This window comes from Syngnathus typhle, linkage group LG10 (genome assembly GCF_033458585.1).
Source record: "Syngnathus typhle isolate RoL2023-S1 ecotype Sweden linkage group LG10, RoL_Styp_1.0, whole genome shotgun sequence".
NCBI lineage: Eukaryota > Metazoa > Chordata > Actinopteri > Syngnathiformes > Syngnathidae > Syngnathus > Syngnathus typhle.
The window spans coordinates 730,575-753,141 of NC_083747.1; the positions used below are offsets into that span (position 1 = coordinate 730,575).

At 49.5% G+C, this 22,567-nt stretch overlaps 5 protein-coding genes and 1 long non-coding RNA gene across 8 annotated transcripts; 3 read left to right on the plus strand and 3 right to left on the minus strand.

Annotated features, from left to right (window-relative positions):
• Positions 1–69: 69 nt before the first annotated feature.
• Positions 70–6,010, plus strand: mtf1 (metal-regulatory transcription factor 1). Of its 2 annotated transcripts, none has more exons than XM_061289638.1 (11): positions 70–293; positions 1,022–1,498; positions 1,901–2,139; positions 2,210–2,341; positions 2,425–2,498; positions 2,576–2,709; positions 2,800–2,877; positions 2,939–3,041; positions 3,108–3,661; positions 3,724–3,790; positions 3,913–6,010. In XM_061289638.1, the coding sequence occupies exons 2-11, from the start codon at positions 1,052–1,054 to the stop codon at positions 4,311–4,313; spliced, it is 2,229 nt and encodes a 742-aa protein (XP_061145622.1). In that variant the 5' UTR covers positions 70–293; positions 1,022–1,051; the 3' UTR covers positions 4,314–6,010. The 2 variants fall into 2 exon arrangements, with proteins under 2 accessions (XP_061145622.1, XP_061145623.1); XM_061289639.1 differs by lacking the exon at positions 70–293 and adding an exon at positions 312–402.
• On the minus strand, positions 5,997–7,352 carry LOC133161273 (uncharacterized). The gene is made up of 4 exons (XR_009716044.1): positions 7,255–7,352; positions 6,325–7,175; positions 6,163–6,255; positions 5,997–6,090 (listed from the first exon to the last, which is right to left on the minus strand). It is a non-coding gene; the product is annotated as an uncharacterized LOC133161273 (long non-coding RNA).
• On the plus strand, positions 6,757–8,692 carry yrdc (yrdC N(6)-threonylcarbamoyltransferase domain containing). The gene is made up of 6 exons (XM_061289647.1): positions 6,757–6,913; positions 7,297–7,492; positions 7,683–7,797; positions 7,862–7,981; positions 8,117–8,247; positions 8,402–8,692. The coding sequence occupies exons 1-6, from the start codon at positions 6,757–6,759 to the stop codon at positions 8,466–8,468; spliced, it is 786 nt and encodes a 261-aa protein (XP_061145631.1). The 3' UTR covers positions 8,469–8,692.
• Positions 8,693–8,845: 153 nt separating this feature from the next.
• Positions 8,846–13,445, minus strand: maneal (mannosidase endo-alpha like). The gene is made up of 4 exons (XM_061289650.1): positions 12,212–13,445; positions 11,372–11,481; positions 9,896–9,972; positions 8,846–9,781 (listed from the first exon to the last, which is right to left on the minus strand). The coding sequence occupies exons 1-4, from the start codon at positions 12,678–12,680 to the stop codon at positions 9,145–9,147; spliced, it is 1,293 nt and encodes a 430-aa protein (XP_061145634.1). The 5' UTR covers positions 12,681–13,445; the 3' UTR covers positions 8,846–9,144.
• Positions 13,446–13,943: 498 nt separating this feature from the next.
• On the minus strand, positions 13,944–19,152 carry sdha (succinate dehydrogenase complex, subunit A, flavoprotein (Fp)). Its single transcript, XM_061289648.1, has 15 exons — positions 19,030–19,152; positions 18,225–18,305; positions 17,952–18,113; positions 17,715–17,858; positions 17,324–17,488; positions 17,095–17,243; positions 16,893–17,017; positions 16,641–16,809; positions 16,365–16,560; positions 16,120–16,291; positions 15,884–16,002; positions 15,692–15,803; positions 15,274–15,404; positions 15,082–15,195; positions 13,944–15,001 (listed from the first exon to the last, which is right to left on the minus strand). The coding sequence occupies exons 1-15, from the start codon at positions 19,090–19,092 to the stop codon at positions 14,915–14,917; spliced, it is 1,989 nt and encodes a 662-aa protein (XP_061145632.1). The 5' UTR covers positions 19,093–19,152; the 3' UTR covers positions 13,944–14,914.
• LOC133161276 (coiled-coil domain-containing protein 127-like) lies at positions 18,951–21,315 on the plus strand. 2 transcript variants are annotated; one of them, XM_061289651.1, is made up of 4 exons: positions 18,951–19,106; positions 19,798–19,932; positions 20,021–20,265; positions 20,356–21,315. In XM_061289651.1, exons 1-4 carry the CDS (start codon positions 19,091–19,093, stop codon positions 20,800–20,802), a joined length of 843 nt encoding a protein of 280 aa, XP_061145635.1. In that variant the 5' UTR covers positions 18,951–19,090; the 3' UTR covers positions 20,803–21,315. The 2 variants fall into 2 exon arrangements, with proteins under 2 accessions (XP_061145635.1, XP_061145636.1); XM_061289652.1 differs by lacking the exon at positions 18,951–19,106 and adding an exon at positions 19,341–19,463.
• Positions 21,316–22,567: the final 1,252 nt, after the last annotated feature.

Sequence of the window (22,567 nt, forward strand, 5' to 3'; positions counted from 1 at the left end):
TCAGTTTGGTACTGAAAATGGGCGGTTGTGTCCAGTTGTTGTTGAAATTTCCCACAATGCACACGGAATGTCTTTACGCGTGTGACGTTGTTTGGTATCCTAGGGAGGCTAAACATCCCAAAGCACGCGAATGAGAACCCCCCCAAAAATCATCTCCGCTCCCCAAAAAATACGTTTAACTGCGCGACCGGTTTTGTGAGTCGTGGAAAGCGAGTGCGCAGCATTGTCACGCGGAATTAAATGCCTGTCGGGAAGACTGGAGAGTTTTAAGGTCAGCTGTCGACATTCAAACGGTAGGTGATTAGCTTGTGAGCTAAGCTAGCTGTTAGCCTCTCTTTTTGACGTTAGATGACCGTGCCGTGCCAAAGCTAATCTTAAGTGTTGGTGGTTCGTGGATGGACGGTAGGATAACAAATAATAATTGGAGCGTTGCGTATCACAGCTGGTTGGTTCATACGAGACTCTCGTATTGGTGTTTCTATTTCCAAATGGATTTATTTGTGGTAGCTCGTTAGCATTGCATCCGAGGCGGTGATGCTAACCAAGTAGTATCGGGAAAGATCATGACAAACTTGACTAAATAACTCGAGTGCTGTGAATATCTGGGCTATTATCGCGCCAACTAAATAAGCCACGCTCCGACTGTATTTGTGACGCCTTGTATGTTGTGTGCCCCGTTTGTAAGGTCGTTTTTTAAAGGTGAGTGCTGTTCTTCAGATGATCTCCCTTTACTTCCATTGAGTCGCTTTCTGACTGTGCTATGTTGACAATGTCGCGTGTCGATGAAAGGAAAGTTCTAGAATAGATCCTTTCTGTGTTTGAGCAGTTGCTGTCTGTAGCTAGCAGTGGAGGGACGTACCGGTAGATACGGAGCAATGGTACCTCGAGATCTATTTTGTTTTCCATCGAAATGCCAATAATCCGTTCCAGCTCACGAGCAATCAAATAGAACTCTTATGATGCGTGTCAAAGTCCTAGCTGATCATCTATCGTGTGTTTCCTTGGATTGAACCATTGACAGTGAAGACCTCCTTGGGCAAAAGGAAGGACCATGTCTGAAAATGGCCCTCGCACGGAGGCGCCGCTGTACTTTGAGGTAGAGGTGGACCCCTCGGAAGGGGGCGACGAGGACGACGAAGACAAGCTCCGTTTCGCCAAGGGCGAGCACCTGATGGCGGAGCCGTCGTCGTCCGGCGCCCGGGTCTACGACCGCACCACCGTGCTCATCGAGCGCGACCCCATCCGTCTGGATGAGGAAGGCGAGGAAGAAGGCCACTGCGGGGGCGACGAAGACGGCGTCACCTTCCTGACCGAAGGGGAGGGCGACGAGGAGGAGGGCTTCATGGCCGACGCCATGTCGCAGGGCTACGTGCACCACACCATCTCGCCGGACCAGATCCAGTTCACCATTAATCCGGGCTCCACCCCCATGCCGCGCAACATCGAGGGCGCCACCCTCACCCTGCACTCGGAGTGTCCGGAGACCAAGCAGACGGAGGTGAACGTGCTTGTAGTATTAAAAGTGCAATCGCAACTCATCTGTTATCAAATGAATCGATAATCCAAAATGGAGAACAGGGGTGTGAAACAATGTTGTCGTCCTTCCAGCTTCCCCCAGAGGGCCGTTATGACTGTCGAACCACATCCATGTTAATAATCGAATCTCCCGTGTCTCCATATTGCACTTATAAAGAAATAAGATGTCGAAACAGTGTCACGATGAGTCACAAAGTAAAGGGAAGATGGCTCACTTCCTGTTTTTCCGCTACTGATTAACACACGCTTGCACAATCCAAGAGCTATTGACAAATTGTACCAATGCGCATTGTTGGGTTTTGCCATCGCCACGCTACGATCGCCGTGGCTATCGTTTGACGAACGGAATATCGGTGCTTCTCAGGTGAAACGTTACCAGTGCATGTTCGGAGGCTGCACCAGGACGTACAGCACGGCGGGCAACCTGCGCACGCACCAGAAGACCCACCGCGGCGAGTACACCTTTGTGTGCAACCAGCAAGGCTGCGGCAAGGCCTTCCTCACCTCGTACAGCCTGAAAATCCACGTGCGCGTGCACACCAAGGAGAAGCCCTTCGAGTGCGACGTGCAAGGCTGCGAGAAGGCCTTCAACACCCTGTACAGGTAGGTGGTCCGCATCGCGGCCCCGTCGGGTGACGGCAGATTGCTGAGATCCGCCCCTTTGTCTCGGCAGGCTCAAAGCACACCAGAGACTCCACACGGGCAAAACGTTCAACTGTGAATCGGAGGGATGCACAAAGTACTTTACCACTCTCAGCGACTTGAGGAAGCACATTCGCACGCACACCGGAGAGAAGCCTTTCCGGTGAGCAGCGCCATTGGAATCAGCAAAAGACGTATTTAGATGGCATTGTTTTGATTTCATCCCCCCCCCCCCCTCGCCTCAAGGTGCGACCACGACGGCTGCGGCAAAGCTTTTGCAGCAAGTCACCACTTAAGAACGCACGTTCGGACCCACACAGGTATGTGTCCATTTGTGTTCTGTCGTTCAGTTTGATTCCAATCCTTTGCGATTCCCTCCGGAAATGCTTTTGCCAAGGCGAGAAGCCCTTCAACTGTCCGAGCGACGGCTGCGAGAAGACCTTCAGCAGTCAGTACAGTTTGAAGAGTCACATCCGGGGTCACGGCAAGGGGCAGCCTTTCAGCGTCACCCTCGCTCACCCGCTGTCCGAAGTGAGTCGCCGCTTTGCGCTCCGCGGGAACGCCGCTCGGATGATTCACTTCCCCGCATCTTGTTTTGCTGATTCCTTTTTCGGGGAATAGGATGCAAATCATTCACTGTGCCTCAGTGACTTGAGCCTGATCTCCACGGACTCGGAGCTGCGGGAGCATCTGCACAACGTAAGTGCGCTATCCGCCAGGATGTTTTGTAAGTGTCCCAAACCTTCCCTCCACCTTCCAGGCGCAGAATTTGGACCTGAACAACGTGACCCCTGTGAAAATCTTTGAGCTCATGTTCCAGAGTCCTGAAAACAGTGTGAGCCAAGATGAGGCCCAGCCAAGTGGTAAGAACCTTTGCAAAGGTTTGTTGTGGCTCCGCTGAGCCGCGTTGTTGGCTTTCTCCTCCCCAGAGAGTCTCCCCGAGCGTTTCGGACTGGAGACCCCCACCCCTCCGGCGGTGACCGAAGCTTCGTCTCTCATCTCTTTCTCCCTCACTACGGCCTGCTCCCGCCCAACCGCCGTCATGGAGGCTCCTCCTCCTCCTACTCAGGCCCCTGCCGTCGTCACCCCCGGATCGGCTCAAGCGCCCCCATTCGTGCACATTTCCGACGGGCCCGTTCAGGCTTCCGTCCAAGCGCAAAAGCAAGCGGCGCCACAGCACTACGTGGCGCTGGCTTCGACATTCCTTCCTCCGGACACCGTGGCCCAGCCCGCTCCCCCTCCCATCTCGGCGCCGACGGCTCCGTTGCCGGGCGCTTCGACGCCGGCCGCCGCCTCGGACGCTCTGCCGGCTGTAGCTCAACCTGTGCCTTTGGCCAGTAACTCGGTTTCCGCGTCCAGCCCCGCCACCATCACCATTGCGCCAACTCAGAACCTGCTGCAGCCCGGCCTGGTTATGTCCGACCAGAACCTTCAGTGGATCCTGAGCAGCGCCGCCAACAGCCAACAGAATCCCGAACAAGCGGTGAGTTTGAAACATGCCTCGTCCTATTGATTCTTGTCTTTTCATTTCAAATATTCCTTCAGTCACAAGGTGGTCCAAAAGTGGAGAAGGTCTTCTTCACAACAGCCATACCGGTGGGAGGCAACGCTGGTAAGATTTCTTTAAAAGCTGACAAAGTGGAAATATGTTTTTCTGATGATTGCAGCCTAAAGTTCATTTTCAGAAGTCGACTTTATTCTTGTCAGTGAATCCAAGTGTTGTGGTCTTTTCAGGCAGCTCGGTCCAGCAGATCGGCCTGAGCCTGCCCGTCATCATCATCAAGCAGGAAGAGTCGTGCCAGTGTCACTGCGCCTGCCGGGACACGGTCAAAGAGAAGAAGGCCTGCTCTCCCCCGCCCGCCTCAGCGCAAGCGCCGGAGAGCGCCGCTCCTCCGGCCCAGCCCCAAGCGCCTCCCCCCGCCGCCTCCGCTTCTCCGCACTGCCTCCCCGAGTCTTCGTCCAAGGTGGGTGAAGTCGAACCCTCCCCCGCTCAGACGCCGCCGCCGCCGCACGGGCTCGCCAACATGGACATGTCAGACTTCCTGACGCTGCAGAGCCCGGAGACCGGCGTCAACATCGAGGCGCTGCTGCTGGTCACCGACGACTTCAGCATGGCCACCGAAGGCAATCCTTAAGAGCGGGCGGCGCGGGCGGGCGGCGCTCCTTAAATAGCACGGGCGTGCTCGCCGACCTCCCGTACCTTCAGTCATTGTGCGGCGTGCGTAGCTGCCTGCGCAAGTTCTCTTTTCTTTTGCAGTAGTTGAGCCCACTGTTGACCGACGGCAGGCAATTCATGCAGGCAGGGAAAAATGCAGTCGAAGACTTTGGGCTTTCCTTTGAGGAAGCCAAATTGGATCCAAGTCACTGATGACAATTGTGCTGTCCAGACACTGAAATTGCAAGAGTTGCCATTTTGCCGGCTCGCTCGGACAAGGTACTGCACTCGGAGGAGGAAGAAGAGAAAAACAAATCCTGACTCGTGCTTGGAGCTGCTTGTAATGCACTGATGGAGAATAGCTCCCAGCACAATCTTCACGGGTAGACAGACACGCTTGTAAACTAGTCCAAAAGATGTGAGCTGGGGTCTTCTTTTTTTTCTTGGGGCGCAAATTCAGGTTTGAGCCGCCTCGTCAAAATGGCTGCAATCGCGTGGCTTCCCTCTAACTTAAACCTAATTTAAAATTGTACATTTTCATTTATTTAAGCCTTTAATTCCCGACTGGCAATGCTGTTGTGATAGATCGATAGATGAAGAGTCTTTTATTAATTTATTCCAATCACACAAACTGTTTTTTGTTTGGGTTCTGTTACTGAATGACTTCTCTTCAGGAAGACTAATGCTCCTTCAAGTGAAACGGCGACAAACAACTCCTGTCATTATGGGTTCTCTCAGGGATGATCCCTGCGCCCTCCTCCGTTTTGCGCAATTCCATTTGGGCTCGCTCGCTCGCTCGCTCGCTCATCTCCACACTGCAACCCGACTTTTCTGGATCAACCAAACACACGCAGTACTGAAAAGACATTGGGAATTTTAGTGGATGCAAAGCTAACATTTTTAGTCACATGCTCTAAGATTGTTTTGTGTAAACTGCCGCTCGCGCCCCCCCAAATTTGACCTGGGACTTCATTTTCCCAAGCAAGCAGTGCAGATAGACAAGCATTCCAGATCTGCAGTTTTGCGAGGGTCCAAATGTTAATGCGTTGGAATCTACTATGCAATTTTCAAGTCAGGCATTGGAGAGGTATGCACACAGGCGCCCAAACAAACTTTGCAAGAGCTCTTCCCTTCTTTTGGTAAATAGTGTCGTGTTGAGAATATTTTTATATATGCATCACTCCAGTGGCAAATGTTAGCTATAATAATAGATCTATACATGTGGAAAGAGATGCTATGACCACTTCTGCCAACTACACGATGATATATAGATATATAGATATAAAGCCCTTTTTCCCTATCTGGGATGATGCGAAAACCAGTCTGCGCTGAAGGAACACGACTTATTGAACGATTCTGTTTTAAGAATGACTTTGTTTTCATCGTTTCTGAGCTTTAGTGGCGAACGAACGATAACCAACCACGTCTGCCTTTTACCTGCATCTTACCAATTGACACTTGACACCTGTTTGGAAGCAGATGGATTGAAATATTCCACGGAACCAAATTCAACTACAGCTTCCGAAAGGGATGTCTGGTCACCCGGAGAGCAAGGATTTGTATTTTTGAAAGAGAATGTATCATGTTCCGTGTTTGCATATGCTCGTTTCGTACAAAGTCATATGATAAGTTTCTCAATTAAGAGCAATATACTAATAAAACCTTATTGTCTCACAACAGCGTCATCCTTTTATTCTTTCAACATGTCATTTTTGTGGCGGCGGCGGCGGCGAGGTCGCATCCTGGGGAAATTGCGTCTGTGAAGAAATAACAATTAAGCTCAATTAATCGGGTTGCGCAAGCGGGAGGGAGGGAGTGACGCTGCTCACCAGAACATGATGGAGAGCTTTCAAGTCCTCCAAGATTCGATCGCACACGGTTATTTTCTCACTCGTAATCCGTATTCTCTCGTTAATCTCCTCCTATGAAACATTGCGCATGATATTTCGGGCGAGTCGAACCCTGGACTTACTTCAACTTCCGTCACTGACCGTTTTCATTGCAGGTGCACTTGCATCATTGGCCTCAGACATTGCGGAGGCTTTTGTCGATCTCTAAAGCGCGTTACTTCAAAAAACAAACAAACTTAGCCACTTTCCAAAGAATGCATTACAAGTCAAGTTCAGGGGCCACCGGCAGCTGATTCAAATAGCCAACGAAACACGTCATCGTGGGCGTGCTCGACCGTAAATAGTATCTTTGAAATGAACCCAAATATTCAGTACTGCAAGTAACAATGTGTTTGATGTCAAATGACTTCTGTGAATGGGTTTTGTTTTTTATTTATTTATTTTTAAGCCTTTAAGGAAGGTGACGTCATGAATTGGGGGCGTAACCCGGAAGACTTTGCTTCCCTACTGACTCATGCCGTGCCGCCCGTGCGTCTTGACCATGTTTCACCTCTTCCACTTGTCAACGCTTTGATGAAGTATCTTGGAGAGCTAGCAGTACTACTAATTCAATCCAGAGCTGCTCACCGTTCTGCCGTTTGCCGTGTCGGAAGTGAAATGTGTCATCGATTCAAGACCCAAGTGCTGCATTTGGGGCCAGTCACAGGCGACGGGCCGTTTCTTCCTACCGGTAGGTCACTGCACAATCGCCCCAACAACCAACAAATGACCCCAAGTATCTTTGATAGAGATACTTTAAAGATCGAGGCAAGCTAACATGGCGGCATATTGCATCAGGTGGTTGGATGCGCCTACCTGTCGGACTGGTCTTGTCATCAACTCGTTGCTACTTGTGCGTTCCAACTTTCTCCGAAGCACCACGAGATTGTTTGAACGGGGACAATTCGAACAGCATTTCTGTTGAAGTCTTGAAAACGTGGCAATTCAGCACACTGCAGGGAAAATGGTTGTCCTTGAAGAATGACTGCTCAAGGCGCCTTCATCTAGTTTCGCTTTGCTTTACCAAATGACGTTTTTCCATTTGGTCAATCAATACATTGGTGTTCCCCTCAGATGTTGCTGCCATCCTGAGCTGCACGGTGAAAGCCCTGCAGGACGGTCACGTGGTGGCCGTGCCCACCGACACCATCTACGGTCTGGCTTGTCTGGCTCAGAACTCGGCAGCCGTCCGCCACATCTACGACATCAAGGAGCGCAACGAACAGAAGCCCTTGGCCATTTGCGTGGGCGAAATCCACGACATATACAAGTAAGAAGATCTTCAAGTCCCAGCCCAACCTCCGCTATGGACGGTTCCATGCTAGCGTGAAACTAGCGGATTTGCGTCAGCTGTGCTTTGATTAGGTGCACGTGCAAGTGTTGTCGTTCTCTTAATGGCTTGGGAATTGGCAAAGAGAATTTCCCCAACTCGACCCAAACCATCTTGCTTCCGTGTGCAGATACTGTAAGGTGAAAGTGAAAGAGGACCTCCTCCGCGACCTGCTGCCAGGCCCGGTCACACTGGTGCTGGAAAGGTCGCCAATACTCAACAAAGACCTCAACCCCTTCACGTCGGTAAGTCATTGAAAAGTGCTCCTTTCTTTCTTCATCATTGATTGTCTTGTCCCCCTCCCCTCAGCTGGTAGGCGTCCGTATTCCAGACTGCGCCTTCATGCGCCGTCTCTGTCAGATGTGCGGCGAGCCGCTGGCGCTGACCAGCGCCAACGTCAGCGCGCAAAACAGCACCGTGGCCGTCCATGTAAGTTGCAACGTGGAAGGAACGCACACCAGCATCTGCTTAGCCTGTTTCTCAAAATGCTTTCAATTCTGCCGTGTTGGCAAACGGGCGATGTTTGCCCACATGAACGTCATATTTGTCTTCATTTCTTGACAGGAATTTCAAGATCTTTGGCCCAAGTTAGCCGTGGTGGTGGACGGAGGACCGATAGGAGACCAGAGCCGCCTCGGATCCACCGTGGTGGACCTGTCGGCGCACGGCAGGTACCGCATCGTAAGACCCGGCTGGTAAGTTTCTCCTCTTTATTTTCATACCCAACAAAACTGAAAATAGTATTTAATGAGCAGGTTCACCACAAAACAAAAAAAAAAGACTTGTGATGTTATTTCTTTGCGTGCCATTCAAAAAAGAAAGCCAACCAAGTCTTAATTGGGTTTGTAGCGCCTTTTCCTCAACGGTGAAGGTCCTGGAAGGCAAATACGGACTCACCTTGGAGCTGTTGGGATGAATATTCAAAATGCAACACACAATCAAGATTCTTAATGGTCATTTCCAAACCTGAAGAAATAAGGCGCCGGCCGGTCGGATTTTTAGACTGACACTCCATTTGACAGTTTTTCCCCGTATTTTTTTTCTTGGGATCACGTGGCGCTTCCTTCTCCACCATTTGGTCGAATCCAAATCATTGTACCTCGTTACCACCGCTCATGTGTAATATATAGATATATAGAAGCGGGGGGGGGGGGGGGGTGCTTTATGATGTATTGTTTGTATAACAGGAGGGGGGGGGAACAATTCTGTCTGTAAGCTTTGAGGGATTTGAATGGATTTTCTCAGCATGCTACATTTGTTCTTTAAAAGCGCTTGTACAATAAAAAGCCCATATTTACGTGTCTGGACGCTTATTGTCGCTGGACAACAGAGTTTTATTGTGAACAATTCCACTCTGGGAGAAGCAACCGGAAACTCCGAAGAGAGAAAAAAAAAAAAAGCGAGCGATGGTGAGGTTAGTGACAGCACAATTGAGACGGATCAAGGTTGGCGAGCAAAATTTACAGACGCTCTCTTCTTGTCACATTTTTGGATTTCAGCAACGAGTCGTCATCTTCTGATTTGGGTTTTGTACCACAAGGTTGCTCTATCGTATTTGCTGCCTTTTTTTTTTTTTTCTTAGCGTTGGAACGTCACATGAGCCACTGCTCCTTCTCCTTGTTGAATTTCTCGGCCCAGCGTCTGGTCAGCTCCAGGTAGTGCTGCGGCCCGTGCGGCCGGTAGTCCAAGTACACCCTGGCGGCCGTCTTCTTGGGCACGGCCCTCTCGATTTGCGTGCCCTCGTGCCACTCGTTGAAGGAGGTGACGGCCAGCACCTCGGGCCGCACGTCCAGCGCCGCCTGCAGGGCCGTCTCGTAGTAGCGCCCGTTGACCCGGTTGCGGGTGCTGTGGCCGTTCCACGGCCGCACGCTGGTGTCCACGTAGCCCGGCCCCACGCTGGGGACGAACAGCAGGTCGTTGTCGTCGCAGAAGGCCTTGATGGCCTTCCAGTTCTGGTGCGACGAGCCGAAGGAGAAACCGTTGGAGGCGAAGTAGGTGTACATGCCGTCGAAGCCGCCCGCCGCGATGTCCTGCTTGTGGCGCTCCTCCACGATCAGGGCCACAAAGACGCCGTCGTAGGCCGAGCCGCGCAGGCTGCGCGAGCCGCCGGCCGTCAGCACCTGCGACCAGGATTCGGCCGGCGTCAGGTACGAGTCGTAGATGTAGAACAAGGGCAGGCTCTTCCCCGTGCTCGACGTGAACTTGTAGAAGGCCGCGTGATCGCCGTACCTTGGGTGAAAGAGACCGGCGAGTGAGCTGGATATCCAGAGCTGATGTTTCAGTGTATCCCCCCCGTTATATAAGCAGAACGTCGATGTTGATGGAGGCGCAGCAGAACCTTACCTGTCAATGATGTACTTGACGTTGTCAAGCACGCTCTGTTCATTCCGTTCTCTGTAGGGTTGGATGTGAAAGGCCGCCTGGGAAAAAAGAACTGCGTGAATAGCAATGGTGCATTTCCTTCAGGTTGTTTTTCCAACTAATGGGGGGGGGGGGGTGCAGTGTAACAAGGGAACCAAAATGACATGTACTCAAAAAGTTGAATATTTAAAGGCACTTGTACGTATGCACTTTCTCAATTATTAATGATCCGCATGAAACACATTTTTGTAGGAGGAAAAAATGTCTCAGGAGGAATTGAGAAAAACGGCATTACAATGGAGGACAATCTATTTGTAATTGAAGTTGGGGGGGGAAAAAACGATTTTTAATCCAGCTCACCAAGCATTTTTCATTAAGATTTGACTGTGTTCTTACAATTCCATCCAGATAATATAATAAAGAAAATATATATTTTTTAAATCTCTTGGATGTCAATGCATTCGACATAGTGTTAAATCCATCTGAGCTGTACTCGCCACTGATCCTTGTGGCGCTCCACTTTAGAATACTCTGTGGATTGCCTACCTAATTAGCATGCAGAACATTTGCATCCCCTGCAGAATGGGGCATTGTCCCAGGAGGTAAACATGACGTGCACAATTCCCCAACCTCAATCTCACTTGGGGCCCGAGTGACTTTTTACTGCCAACACATTTGCTAAAGAGAGTTTGGGCTCCCCTTCAAGCTGGAGGTCAAGCAGCAAGCGATGCACATATCGCAATGCATGCGTGAGCAGCGTGGGTGGGTGGGTGTGTGCTGCGACTCAAATAGTCTTCTGTTTATATAATGCTACCAAAAAAAGTGCATTGCTGGCCTTTTGTGTTTTTAGTGGGTGGCATGAATTTGATGCTAGGCAGACCCCCATCCAACATGAGTTTGAATGGCAATTCTGAAGAGGGTATGCACACTTGTGCAACCAATCGATGTCAAGTTGTGCATTTTTATGGAGCGGAGGATTGATTTCGTCAGTCAGTCAGTCGCCTGATTGTCTTTCCGTGTAGCAAAAGCGCCGTCCGTCTGTCACTGCATTATTAACGCCGCTCGTTGGGAGAGCATCTTGTCTTTTGTCTGTCTTCCAGAAAGAAAGAAAGACACGAGAAGCTTTCAAGCCTCCTCGAAACTCCGTGTGACGTCGGTTCGTTCTCAGAATCAAACGCTCCTCCCCTTTTGCCCATTTTACATTTTTCATAAGCTTTCAATAAGCTTTCAAACAGCGCACATTTATTTTCCGACCTAATTGGCAATTGGTCCGCCGTCGCTCAGCTCGTACGTTGAGTCCCAACGGCGAGCCTGCGCCCGTCCCCAAAATGTCAGCACTGCCTGTGCAGATTTGCTTTCACGGCAGTTCTTTGGAAACTTAAAAAAAAAAAGTTGTCTAGAGGCGCTTTAGCACATTTGGAGCAGGCAGGGCCAGAAACGTTCCCTCTTTCTCTTTACCTTGAGATTGTGTCGATACGCGGCGTCCAGTACGGCAGGTACAAAATCTTCAGTGGGTTCCCCGTTGTCGTCAGCCGTGCCGGGAGGATACCAGGACAGCACCAGAACCCCTGCGGAGGATGAGTCACAAAGTGTGCCGCTTGAATACAAAAGGTCCTTTGCTTGAACTTGTCAAAAAGTCTTTGGACGCCTCAAATGTCTCAGTAAGCAGATTCTGTTGCATCCAATCTGTCTACCTCGGTCGGACCGACAGATGGCCGTGTTTTGTAACCTTGATGCATCTCAAATGTCCGGAACGCTCACCGCGTGAGCTGTTATTGGACACCGGGCTCTCTCGGGCTAGCTGTGTTGCCCACAAGCATTCGTATTGGACATAACATTAGGCACGTCTCAACCAAAACGCCTTGACAAAGTAAATAAGAGTTTTTTTTGCTTTCTTATCAACTTATTCACAGGGAATGCAGACCCTGCCACTAGATGGCGCCTAAACTATCCTTATAATACGCATACAGGGCTTTGGGCTAAGCGCCACAGTTAATAAGTGAGTTTTCATTCAAAACAAAGTTGAGTTTTGTATTATTTGGAGAAAAAGACAGTCCCCGGGGCCAGGAACGGACGCTTCCTTTCATTTGATAGGAAATGTTAAATTGCCACTTTAATGGATGCGCCAAAAAATAAGCGTGGGTGACTCCCAATGCGCCATCCAAGCACTGGGAGCTGTCCCTGGTCCTGATCTTTGCTCGCAGGAAGATTTTCAGCAAACGTCCAAAACGTAGTACATTCTTTTCACTCTCTCTTCGCCGGCCGGAGTTGCTCACAGTGTAAAGTGAAAATGGATACCTGCCGCCGAAGCCGCGATCTGCTCCATGTGGGACTCCAGCACGTCCGGGTCCCTGGAGCTGTACGGGCCGAGCTCCGGGTAGAAGCTGGAGCCGATGTCCTCGGGCGGCATGTGCCTCCCGCGCGGGTAGCTGGACGCGATCTTCGGGTCCCAGTGCGGCACCAGGACGTGGTCCCAGTGCACGAACTTGCCGTCCGATTGCGGGCTTCCATACCACGCGTAGTAGAAGATGTGCACGTCATCGAAGATGCTCCCCTCCGGACCCGAGTTGGACACCGCAGCCGCCTTGGTGCGCTGCTGACCGGAGGAGGACGAGGTCCGCTGTGCGGAACGCCGGTCCAGTGTGTTAGGAACCAGATCCGAGAAGCCATCTCCGGTCTTGAGGGTCCGGAGTGCCATCATGGCTCCGAAGATGAAGAGCGTGAAGAGAAAGAAAGCCACGCAAGCTCTTCTCCGCAGTCGACCCATGCTCGGTGGTACCGGCCGCTTCTAATGTGACTGTTTTGAGAGGTATCGGCCTTTATCCGAGGCTCCGTCTTCTCCACGCACGGCCCATCTCCAGCCGCGCCGCGCGTACATGCTCGCTCGCTCGCTCGCCAGCCCGCTTCGCTTCGTCCGGTGGTCGATGGGGGTGGTCCTATCGCAGCGTGCGCTTGTGCGCGTGCGTGCGTGCTTTGGGTTGAGCGGAGGACGCCATTGGGTGCTTCCGGTTCGGATGTCACTAGGAGATCTGTAGCGACACCAACTGGCGTGCCTAGGGTAAACGATTTTTTTTTTTTTGGTCTTGTCCGTCAAGGTGCATTGGCTCCACTTCCTCCTCAGGTGGCTAGATTGAAGATTACAGAGAAACCTGGAATAGAGTGAAATGGAACCGAGTGAGTGGCAAATGCAGCTGTGTCTCGTGACAGGTTGAAGAAGAAGAGGCTACGACTTTTAAGAAAAGGAAAGCTGCATTTAAAAGAAAGTCCTACTTCAAATATGGATTGATCGCCGCCCGCCACAGGTGACTGACGCGCCAAGCAAGCAAGCAAGCCCACTCTGCATCATATGAGGCGGCCGACCGGCGACAGAGGCAATGAAGCCTTCCATGGAGACCAAGCATCCTGGATTCCAAAACAAACCTTAACCACTTAACCATTTCGGAGAAACAAGCTCAGTGCTCCCACTAATTCAACGGAATGGTGAGTTTGATTTTCATGTCGTTTATACTTGTTTTAATGCCAGTCGTATCACTTGATTCCTTTCAGTCGTATTTATATATTTATTATAAATGTATGATTTATTGATATAAATGTATTATTTATTTATATCAAGGCCGGTCCGCGAAAATATTTCTGACACGTAACCGGTCCGTGGTGCAAAAAAGGCCCTAGGAGAAAGCGGCGGTGTACCTAATGGAGTGTGCGAGTGACGTCACCAGCCAATCAGGAGGTGGGGGTCAGTTCAACTTTGGCCATGATTTTCCCCTATTGAAGTGGCCTGTTATTAGGTACACCTGAAAATGGGGGTGTACCTAATGCAGTGTCCATAAGTGACGTCACAAAGCCATCAGCCAATCAGGAGGTGGGGGTGAGGGCGGGTGTGGCACTTTTCACTTTCAGTTCAACTTTGGCCATGATTGTTCCCTAATGGAGTGGCCTGTGATTAGGTACACCATAATTGTTGTTGTCACTTGCTGTGAATAAAAATAAACTACAATGAAAAGGTGAAATGATCAACAACTCTCTTAAGTCTGTTTCAATTTTTGGACTTCTTTTAATTGTTGAACAGTTGCAATGCAAGCATCGATATTTTGCGTTTTAATGGCAAACCCAAGGCATAGAAAAGAGTGGATTGCTTCAGTGTGGCGGGCGGCTGGGCGGAGTCACGTCTAATCTGCTTCGGTCTTTGTGGTTGCAAATTTACGAGTCGTACTTCAGATAATCGCTACTTTTCCATTTTTGCCCCATTTTACAGGACAGGAAAAGTACTTGTGTTTCTACACAGTTTTGTCTCTTCATTCAACATGAACCCAAAGTTAGGGTGAAAGCAGAAAGGGAAAAAACTAAACAGGCAAATAAATAGTCACCACTTGAAATGAGTGAGTGAGCGAGCGAGCGAGTGCCAACCAGGCACTGGTTTTTCCTTGACATTCATCCCGTCAATTGCCTAGGCACCAATATGTGGTTGGCAAAACTTTTGAGGCGTTTGCTAAAAGAGCAGTCTGCTACTTAAGAGAAAGCAAAGCAAAAAATGGTACATCACAAGTCTGAATTTGTTCGTGCTTCGTTTTGTTATTGATGTACATGCACTATAGCACATGATTACGTTTGTATTGCATCACTTGTGAACTGCAAACACACCAAGAGATCACTAATGTATGTATTTCTCTTGTAACACACAAGTAGTATGTGACCCATTCTATTTATTGTACGTTGAGGTCATATTTACACGCGGCAAACTTTCCCGGCCTTACAGCAACACAAGCTTGTGCCGACTGAACCTAATCGGAAACATCAAATGCATTTAAAGCACGGCAATTCTCGGAAAAGCCCGGCACAAGTCCGGCACAATAGCAAAGACGGATGATGCAATGTGTTCACGGCACACCTTCAAACACATGAGCATAGTTCCCTTGAATGTTTTGTGTATTGCAGGAACAATTTCACCATCAATAGTGAGTGATCATTTGCAGACATGATGGTTGGTTGGAGGAGGGCATCTTAGTAAGAGCGGATGGCGGGAGGGACATGGGCGCAGTCCTGTTCATCAAGAGAGTGGTCAATGACGGGACGGTACTCCAAGGTCACCTGCATTTGGACAAAGTCGATCATTTGATTGACTGAGGTCAACGATGCGGCAGCAGAGAACTAGCAGCCACAGTCAGTACCTTGCCAGTTTTGGCCTCAACATAGGACATAGTGTGTTTCCTCCAGTGCTGCTCAAAGGGCTTCTTCTCCTGACCCTGCAAGGGCTTGGAGTAATCGTACTCGTCGATGCGATCCTGTGATCCAAAAGAGACGCCGTGTCAGAGCAAGGGATGAGGAGGGAGGGATTATTCCCCCTCTGCTGACACACAGACCTTGAAGTCTTCTCTGGCATGAGCTCCTCGGCTCTCCTTCCTCTGCTCGGCCGAGTGAATGGTCTGGACGGCGTTCAGCATCAGATTCTGCAGCTCCAGTGTTTCCACCAGGTCGGTGTTCCACACCATGCCTGAGGACGTTTGCGGTGGATGGAGATGAAAGACAATGACATTTGATTCGGGCTAAAAGCACACAAGCCAGGAGCGAGGTGGAGTCGTGAACGACTGCAAGTCCACCTGCCTGGAAGGGTGACAAGGTGCGTATAGCAAGAGAACCCCGACTAGTATGGATTTGGAATTCCAGTTGGACGGTTTCTATTCAAGGCCCACAAGAAGCTTTCGGATTTTGTTGCTTATGGCATATGGACAAAAGCGCTCGTGTTTGACCTGAACTTGCCTTGCTTGATGTGAAACCTACCTCTGTCAAAGGTCTTGATATCGTCCATGGTCTGGTAAATGGCATCCAGTTTGTCACATCCCTCCTTCAGAACAGAGCCGGTACGGAACACGGCAGCGTGAGTCTGCATGGCCTGGGGAAACAAGGACAAAATCATATAGTGTGCAACGTGTGTGTGCAAGGTGCGCGCGTGCGTGCTGTGCGCATGCGTACCTTCTGCATGTTGAGCCTTATTTCAGAGGTTCGCAAGCTTCCGTTGGCAAACCTCAGCTTATCCAGGTTGGCCACAGACTCTTCTCCTGCATTGGACTTAAGAGGGGAAAGTGCCTCTCCTTGACGGAAGAAACCAAATTGGTCACCATGTCAGCACAAGTTTCAATTCATCATTGTCAACCAGAAATGTCAAGCAATCTTTGCATTTTGACAGGACGCCTCCACAAATTCCTCACCGGGCTTGTGCTCCTCAGCAATGGTGAGGGCGCAGGCTCTGCCAAACACCACCAGGTCCAAAAGGGAGTTGGCGCCGAGGCGGTTGGCACCGTGAACACTGGCGCAGCCGGCCTCTCCGCAGGCGTACAGCCCACCGACCACCTTATCTTCGCCGTTCGTGTGAGTGATCACCTGACGGGCGGGTAGAAATTCGGAACCATCTCAGTTGCAGAAGAGCGAGCGGCGGCTCAACGATGGGACTTACCTGGCCCTTGTAGTTTGTGGGCACGCCTCCCATGTTGTAGTGGACGGTCGGCAGGACGGGGATGGGTTCCTTGGTGACGTCCACGCCGGCAAAGATCATGGCCGTCTCCGAGATGCCGGGCAGCCTGGTGGCGAGCTGCTGAGGAGGGAGGTGGTGCAGCTGCAGGTATACGTGGTCCTTCTCTGGACCCACACCCCTGAAGAACCACGCAAAAGTTCAAAGAGTGCAGAGATTCTCCAGATCCTTCTTGCATCGGAGAGTGTCGGAATTAATGACCTGCCCTCTCTGATCTCGATGGTCATGGAGCGGGACACCACGTCTCTGGACGCCAAGTCCTTGGCGTTGGGTGCGTAGCGCTCCATGAAGCGCTCGCCCTCGCTGTTGATCAGGATGCCTCCCTCGCCACGGCAGCCCTCGGTGATCAAACAACCGGCTCCGTAGATCCCTGGAAAGATGGAGGGAGGGAGTAGTCGTGCAACGGCTAACGTGCGGTCTTTGAAAACACAACCTTTTGTGTTGTTTTCTCACCGGTGGGATGGAACTGCACAAACTCCAAATCCTGGCAGGGCAGACCTGCTCTGGTCACCATGGCGTTTCCGTCCCCGGTACTGGTGTGAGCAGACGTGCAGCTGAAATACGTTCGACCGTAGCCCCTGAAAGGAGAGAGCCTTTTGTTGAGATCCCGTCGGAAAAGGGCGGCCCGGCCCGGACGGTAAAGCGGCCACTTTACCCAGTAGCAATGACCGTATTCTGAGCTCTGAAGCGATGGATCGAGCCGTCCTCCATGCAGAGCGCGATCACGCCTTTGCACTCGCCGTCCTCCATCAGAAGGTCCAGGGCAAAATACTCCACAAAGTAACTGGTGTCGTAACGCAGCGACTGAAGGCGAGATGAAGACAAAGGCTCAACGTGTATACAGGTGCGCGTGTCCAAAGGCTCTTTCTGTATTGCCAACATACCCGACCATACAGAGTGTGAAGTAGCGAATGTCCGGTCCTGTCTGCGACGCAGCAGCAGCGGTGGGCTTGGCCTCCTTTGCCGTATTTCAGACTCTGACCTCCAAAAGCCCTCTGGTAGATCTTACCGTCCTCTGTGCGGCTAAAAGGCATGCCAAAGTTCTCCAACTAGTGGAGAGAGAAAGACCATGTGACATGCATGAAGGCAGAATGCATCTTTCTATCTTTGAGATATTGCAAGACGTCAAAAGTCCGCACAACATAACCTTGATTAGATGGCAGCTTTTAATGATGTCAAAAATGAAAGTATGATGCGTGATTGATGTTTGGATTGACACTCTCGGAGAGATTTTCATTTGAAAACAGCTTGGTGGTGTATGTGAATTTCAACAACCTCCACAACAGCTGCAGGAGCCTGCTCTGTCATGTAATGGATGGCATCTTGGTCTCCCAGCCAATCCGAGCCCTTCACCGTGTCGTAGAAATGCCACCTCCAGTCGTCGTTCTCCATGTTGCCGAGCGCTGCGTTGATTCCCCCCTTTGAGTACACGTTGGGCAAATATTGACTTTGCTTTGATGGTCATCTCCAATATTGGAAGGCGCAATTCTGATTCCAAATGATTGAGTCTACCTGCGCCGCAACAGTGTGAGACCTGGTGGGGAAAAGCTTGGTGACACAGGCAGTGTTAAAGCCAGCCTCAGACAGGCCAAAAGCTGCCCGGAGTCCCGCTCCGCCAGCGCCAACCACCACTGCGTCAAACTCGTGATCGACAACCGGGTACTGATTGGAGATCTGAGTAAAGAAAAAAGAAAACCTTACAGCCTTTACGTTGATTACAGTGACCCACAACATCGATAGATTCAGACTCTTCAATAGATGATGATGATGATGATTTCAACTCACACTGTCAGAAACCTTCGCATCTTTCTTGCCGTAAATGGAGAAGTGCAAATTCCTGGAACCTTGGACTGCCGTACCAGAGACCTGGCAGCAAAGACAAAAATATTTGTTATCGCAAGCTCTGCTGATGCATAATACAATACTGATCAATTAACTCCCTTTTGGGAGTTTAAGATCAGGGGATGTTTGAGAATATTTTCCATTTTTCACATCACGTCCTGAGTGTTGTTAGTCACCGAAATGTTGAACAGAGGCTGTGATTTATTTACCCAAGTCAAATTAGTTGTTTGGCACGCTCAAACATGGCGAATTAAAAAACTCTTGAATCTCTTGGATTTAAGGTTGAAGGCCGGAATGAGTGACCCCTGGGCTACAGCATGATGATGCTATCTCCATACAGCGCCCTATTAATGCGTTATGACGTGAAATAAGAGGTCTTCACCCAATGTTTTGAAGTTCCTAAACCTACGTAATGCTACGCTAACAACCATGCTAACAACAAGAGCCCCAACCCTTCTCACAAGGACTAGGAAGTCTTGTTCCTTGACGGAAAAGAATAACACTTGGTCAAACGTTCTTAAAATGGAGATATATATGTCCGTAGTTTGAAAGAAACGGCAACAGAACACCTCTTTTAGTGGCCTTTTAAAAGCACCGCAGAACTAGTGTCACATTGAAGCGGCCCTTCTTTGCTACGTAACGCAGGTTACGCAAGTCGTTATGAAAGCAATGCAATGCAGTCGATTCGTCACCGACCTTCATTTGGACCTTGCCATGTCATGCACAACTACACTAAACGAGTACTCACTGCTTTCCTGGAGGATAATATCCTCTTGGAAAGGAGGCGAGAAGCAGCTTGAACAGCAGCCATGTTGTCCGTTAGAGGTGAGACGTCGATCCGATCCGATCTGACAACACTTGAGAGTCCAGACAAGCTCGAGGCTGACGTATTGTGAGCGACTGGAATGAACCACCCTCCGATAAACAGGGGTGACATAATACATACAGTGTATTTGCAAACGTTTTCTACCTTTTGCAGCCGCTCTTTTTGCTGAATGAACATTGTAATGTTTGCTTTAATTTAAGATACTCTTGTACGTGTGCTTATTATGTCATGTAATAATAACAGCAATCTAAACACCCCTCCCTATTGATGTAGAGACGGACCGTCAACGGGTTAGAAATTGTATAAGCTGGGTATATGGTACCGGAACAAATGTACAAGTGACCTTTCCTTTCAAGGTGAGACACAACACCATTACCTCAAAACAGACGTCGGGATAACAAAGTCCCGTTGGATGCATTTGTGAACCACTCTGCGGTGTATGAGCGCGTTAGCCTACATGTTAGCTAGCTTTGTAGCCTTGACTTAGTTAGCCTTGTTGTGGTTAGCCGGGCTGTCAACATTGCAAGCATGTGAAGGTTTTACCGTGGATATTCACAATAAAAACTCTGTTTTACTTTTGTACTGGAGTACACGTCTGTACATTTTCGCTTTTCCTTAAATATCGTTTTTCAATCCCACATGATCATGTGACTGCTTATGTTTTGATTTGTTTGCGTGGTGTGTCAATAGCCTCAATGAACAACCTGAATGACCCCCCAAGATGGAACATTCGACCAGACGCAGGAGAAAGAGGAGAGGGAGGCGCAGATGGCAACCAGTGGAACTATGCTCTCCTGGTGCCAATGCTGGGGCTGGCCGCATTTCGTAAGTTGCATCAGCAAGTGGTTCATGTTAGACTGCCAGGTACGATGGGTGGGATTGAGGAAAAGATGCTTTTTGTTTGTCTTCGCAGGTTGGATCTGGACCCGCGAGTCTCAGAGAGAGATCGAGAAGGTCAAATCCAAGTATAACAAAGATGTGTTCCTGGTAAAAAGCGAGTTGGAGTCCAGGTATGAAGAGACGTTAACAGAGAGGCGCAGAGCCGTGGCTTCCTTGGAGCTGGAGCTCGAGAAGGAAAGACAGAGGGTGAAAGGCTACAAGCAGGCCATGATCTCCCAGAGCCATCTCCTGGTAGAAGAACGGAAACATTTACAGCAGGTCATTTTTGGGTTTCACAAACACCGCTGGCGACTGACCTATTGAATTGAATCGCTTGAGCACCAAACAATCTCTCATCTTCTCCATCAGGAGCATGAGTGGTTGGAAGAAGAGAAGCAAAAGTATATCAAGTCTGGAGCCGGAGGAGCTGTCCTGCATCAGGCCACGGAGCAACAGAATGAGTGGTTCCAGAGAGCCAATGCCGCACTGAGCCATCTCGAGGCTCAACTGGTGGAGCGCCAGAACGCCTACTGTTCCCTCATCCTACCTCGAGACAAGCGCCTAGAGATGGAGAGAAACATGCTGCTGGAAGCCGTCAAGGAGCCTGTCCTGGATGAACTGAACCTGGAGGATGATCTCCAAGATATTTTTAAGAGGGATAAGCATTGTGCAAACGTGATGAACGTGGACAAGAGGAAGAATGGAAGTCTCATGTGGGTTTATCTCAAGTACTGGCAGCTGCAGGTCACTGTTCAGAAACACAAGAGAACCGAGGCAGTCCTCCTCGGGGAGAACGTTAAGCCGCAAACAAAATGAGAAGAACATCAGAAAGGGAATATGGACCGAGTTCTGACTTGTGTCACATTTTTAAAACAATGAGTTCTCCCCGGATACCCAAATAAGAAGCATTCGCTTTAACTCACCAGATCGAAATGCACTTAACCGCAATCAAAGCTTCAAATCTAGTCTTTTGAAATGAACATTTCAGGACATGCACTTGATTGGCAACATTTTCATGGATAAAGATATTTTAGCGTGAAATGTGCATCTTCAGCTCTATCTTATGTTCAGATGCCCTAAGCCAGTGCTTCTCAATTATTTTCTGTTACGCCCCCCCCTAGCAAGAAGAAAACTATTCGCGCCCCCCCTCCCCACCGTGACTATCCTAACTTGTCTTGTAAGTCGTAAAATGTTGCACTGTCGCAACTGACGCGCCCCCCCAGGAATAGCACCGCGCCCCACTATTTGAGAAGCACTGGCCTAGGTGACTGATTCACAATTTGGTTTTGTCTGATATCAGAGATTAAATAAAGAAAACCAACTGGCTGATTGATTTGTTTTAATTGAGAGGGAAAAAAAACAGCAAAAGCATTTCACTAGCTGACCAGGAGATGGCGACAGCGTGGCATCTGAAGACCATGGATTGTTTGTTCTGCTATAGCCTAGGTGACTGATTCACAATTTGGTTTTGTCTGATATCAGATATTAAATATAGAAAACCAACTGGCTGATTGATTTGTTTTAATTGAGAGGGGAAAAAAACAGCAAAAGCATTTCACTAGCTGACCAGGAGATGGCGACAGCGTGGCATCTGAAGACCATGGATTGTTTGTTCTGCTATAGCCTAGGTGACTGATTCACAATCTGGTTTTGTCTGATATCAGATATTAAATAAAGAAAGCCAACTGGCTGATTGATTTGTTTTAATTGAGAGGGGAAAAAAACAGCAAAAGCATTTCACTAGCTGACCAGGAGATGGCGACAGCGTGGCATCTGAAGACCATGGATTGTTTGTTCTGCTATAGCCTAGGTGACTGATTCACAATTTGGTTTTGTCTGATAATAGATATTAAATAAAGAAAACCAACTGGCTAATTGATTTGTTTTAATTGAGAGAAAAAAAAACATCAGCAAAAGCATTTCACTAACTGACCAGGAGATGGCGACAGCGCGGCATCTGAAGACCATGGATCGTTCTGCTATGCCGGTTTAAAAAAAAAAAAAAAAACGTAATTAGCTAGGGGTCAAAGGTCAAAGTTTACGGTTCAAAGTTCACCCAGGGGTCAAAGGTCGGTTCAAAGTTCACGGGGTCATGTGCACATTTTCGATTTTTAACAAGGGGTAAAAAGTTCAGGGTTCAAAGGTCACCCAGGGGTCACCACGGGGTCACCACGGGGTCACCGCGGGGCCACGGGGTCACCACGGGGTCATCGCGGGGTCACCGCGGGTTCAAAGTTCAGGGTTCACTTTTTTTTTTTTTTTTTTTTTAGGTTAACCTTTATTTAAACCAGTGCTTCTCAATTATTTTCTGTTACGCCCCCCCCTAGCAAGAAGAAAACTATTCGCGCCCCCCCTCCCCACCGTGACTATCCTAACTTGTCTTGTAAGTCGTAAAATGTTGCACTGTCGCAAACGTGACAGAAGTAACAATGAGAGCGCCGCTGCCCCCTGCTGTAGTAAACGCGCAATTACACTTTATTCTAGTACTGCCAAAAAAAAAGCCTGTTCCCCAGGGTCACACGCGCCCCCCCAGGAATAGCACCGCGCCCCCCTTGCCCCACTATTTGAGAAGCACTGCCCT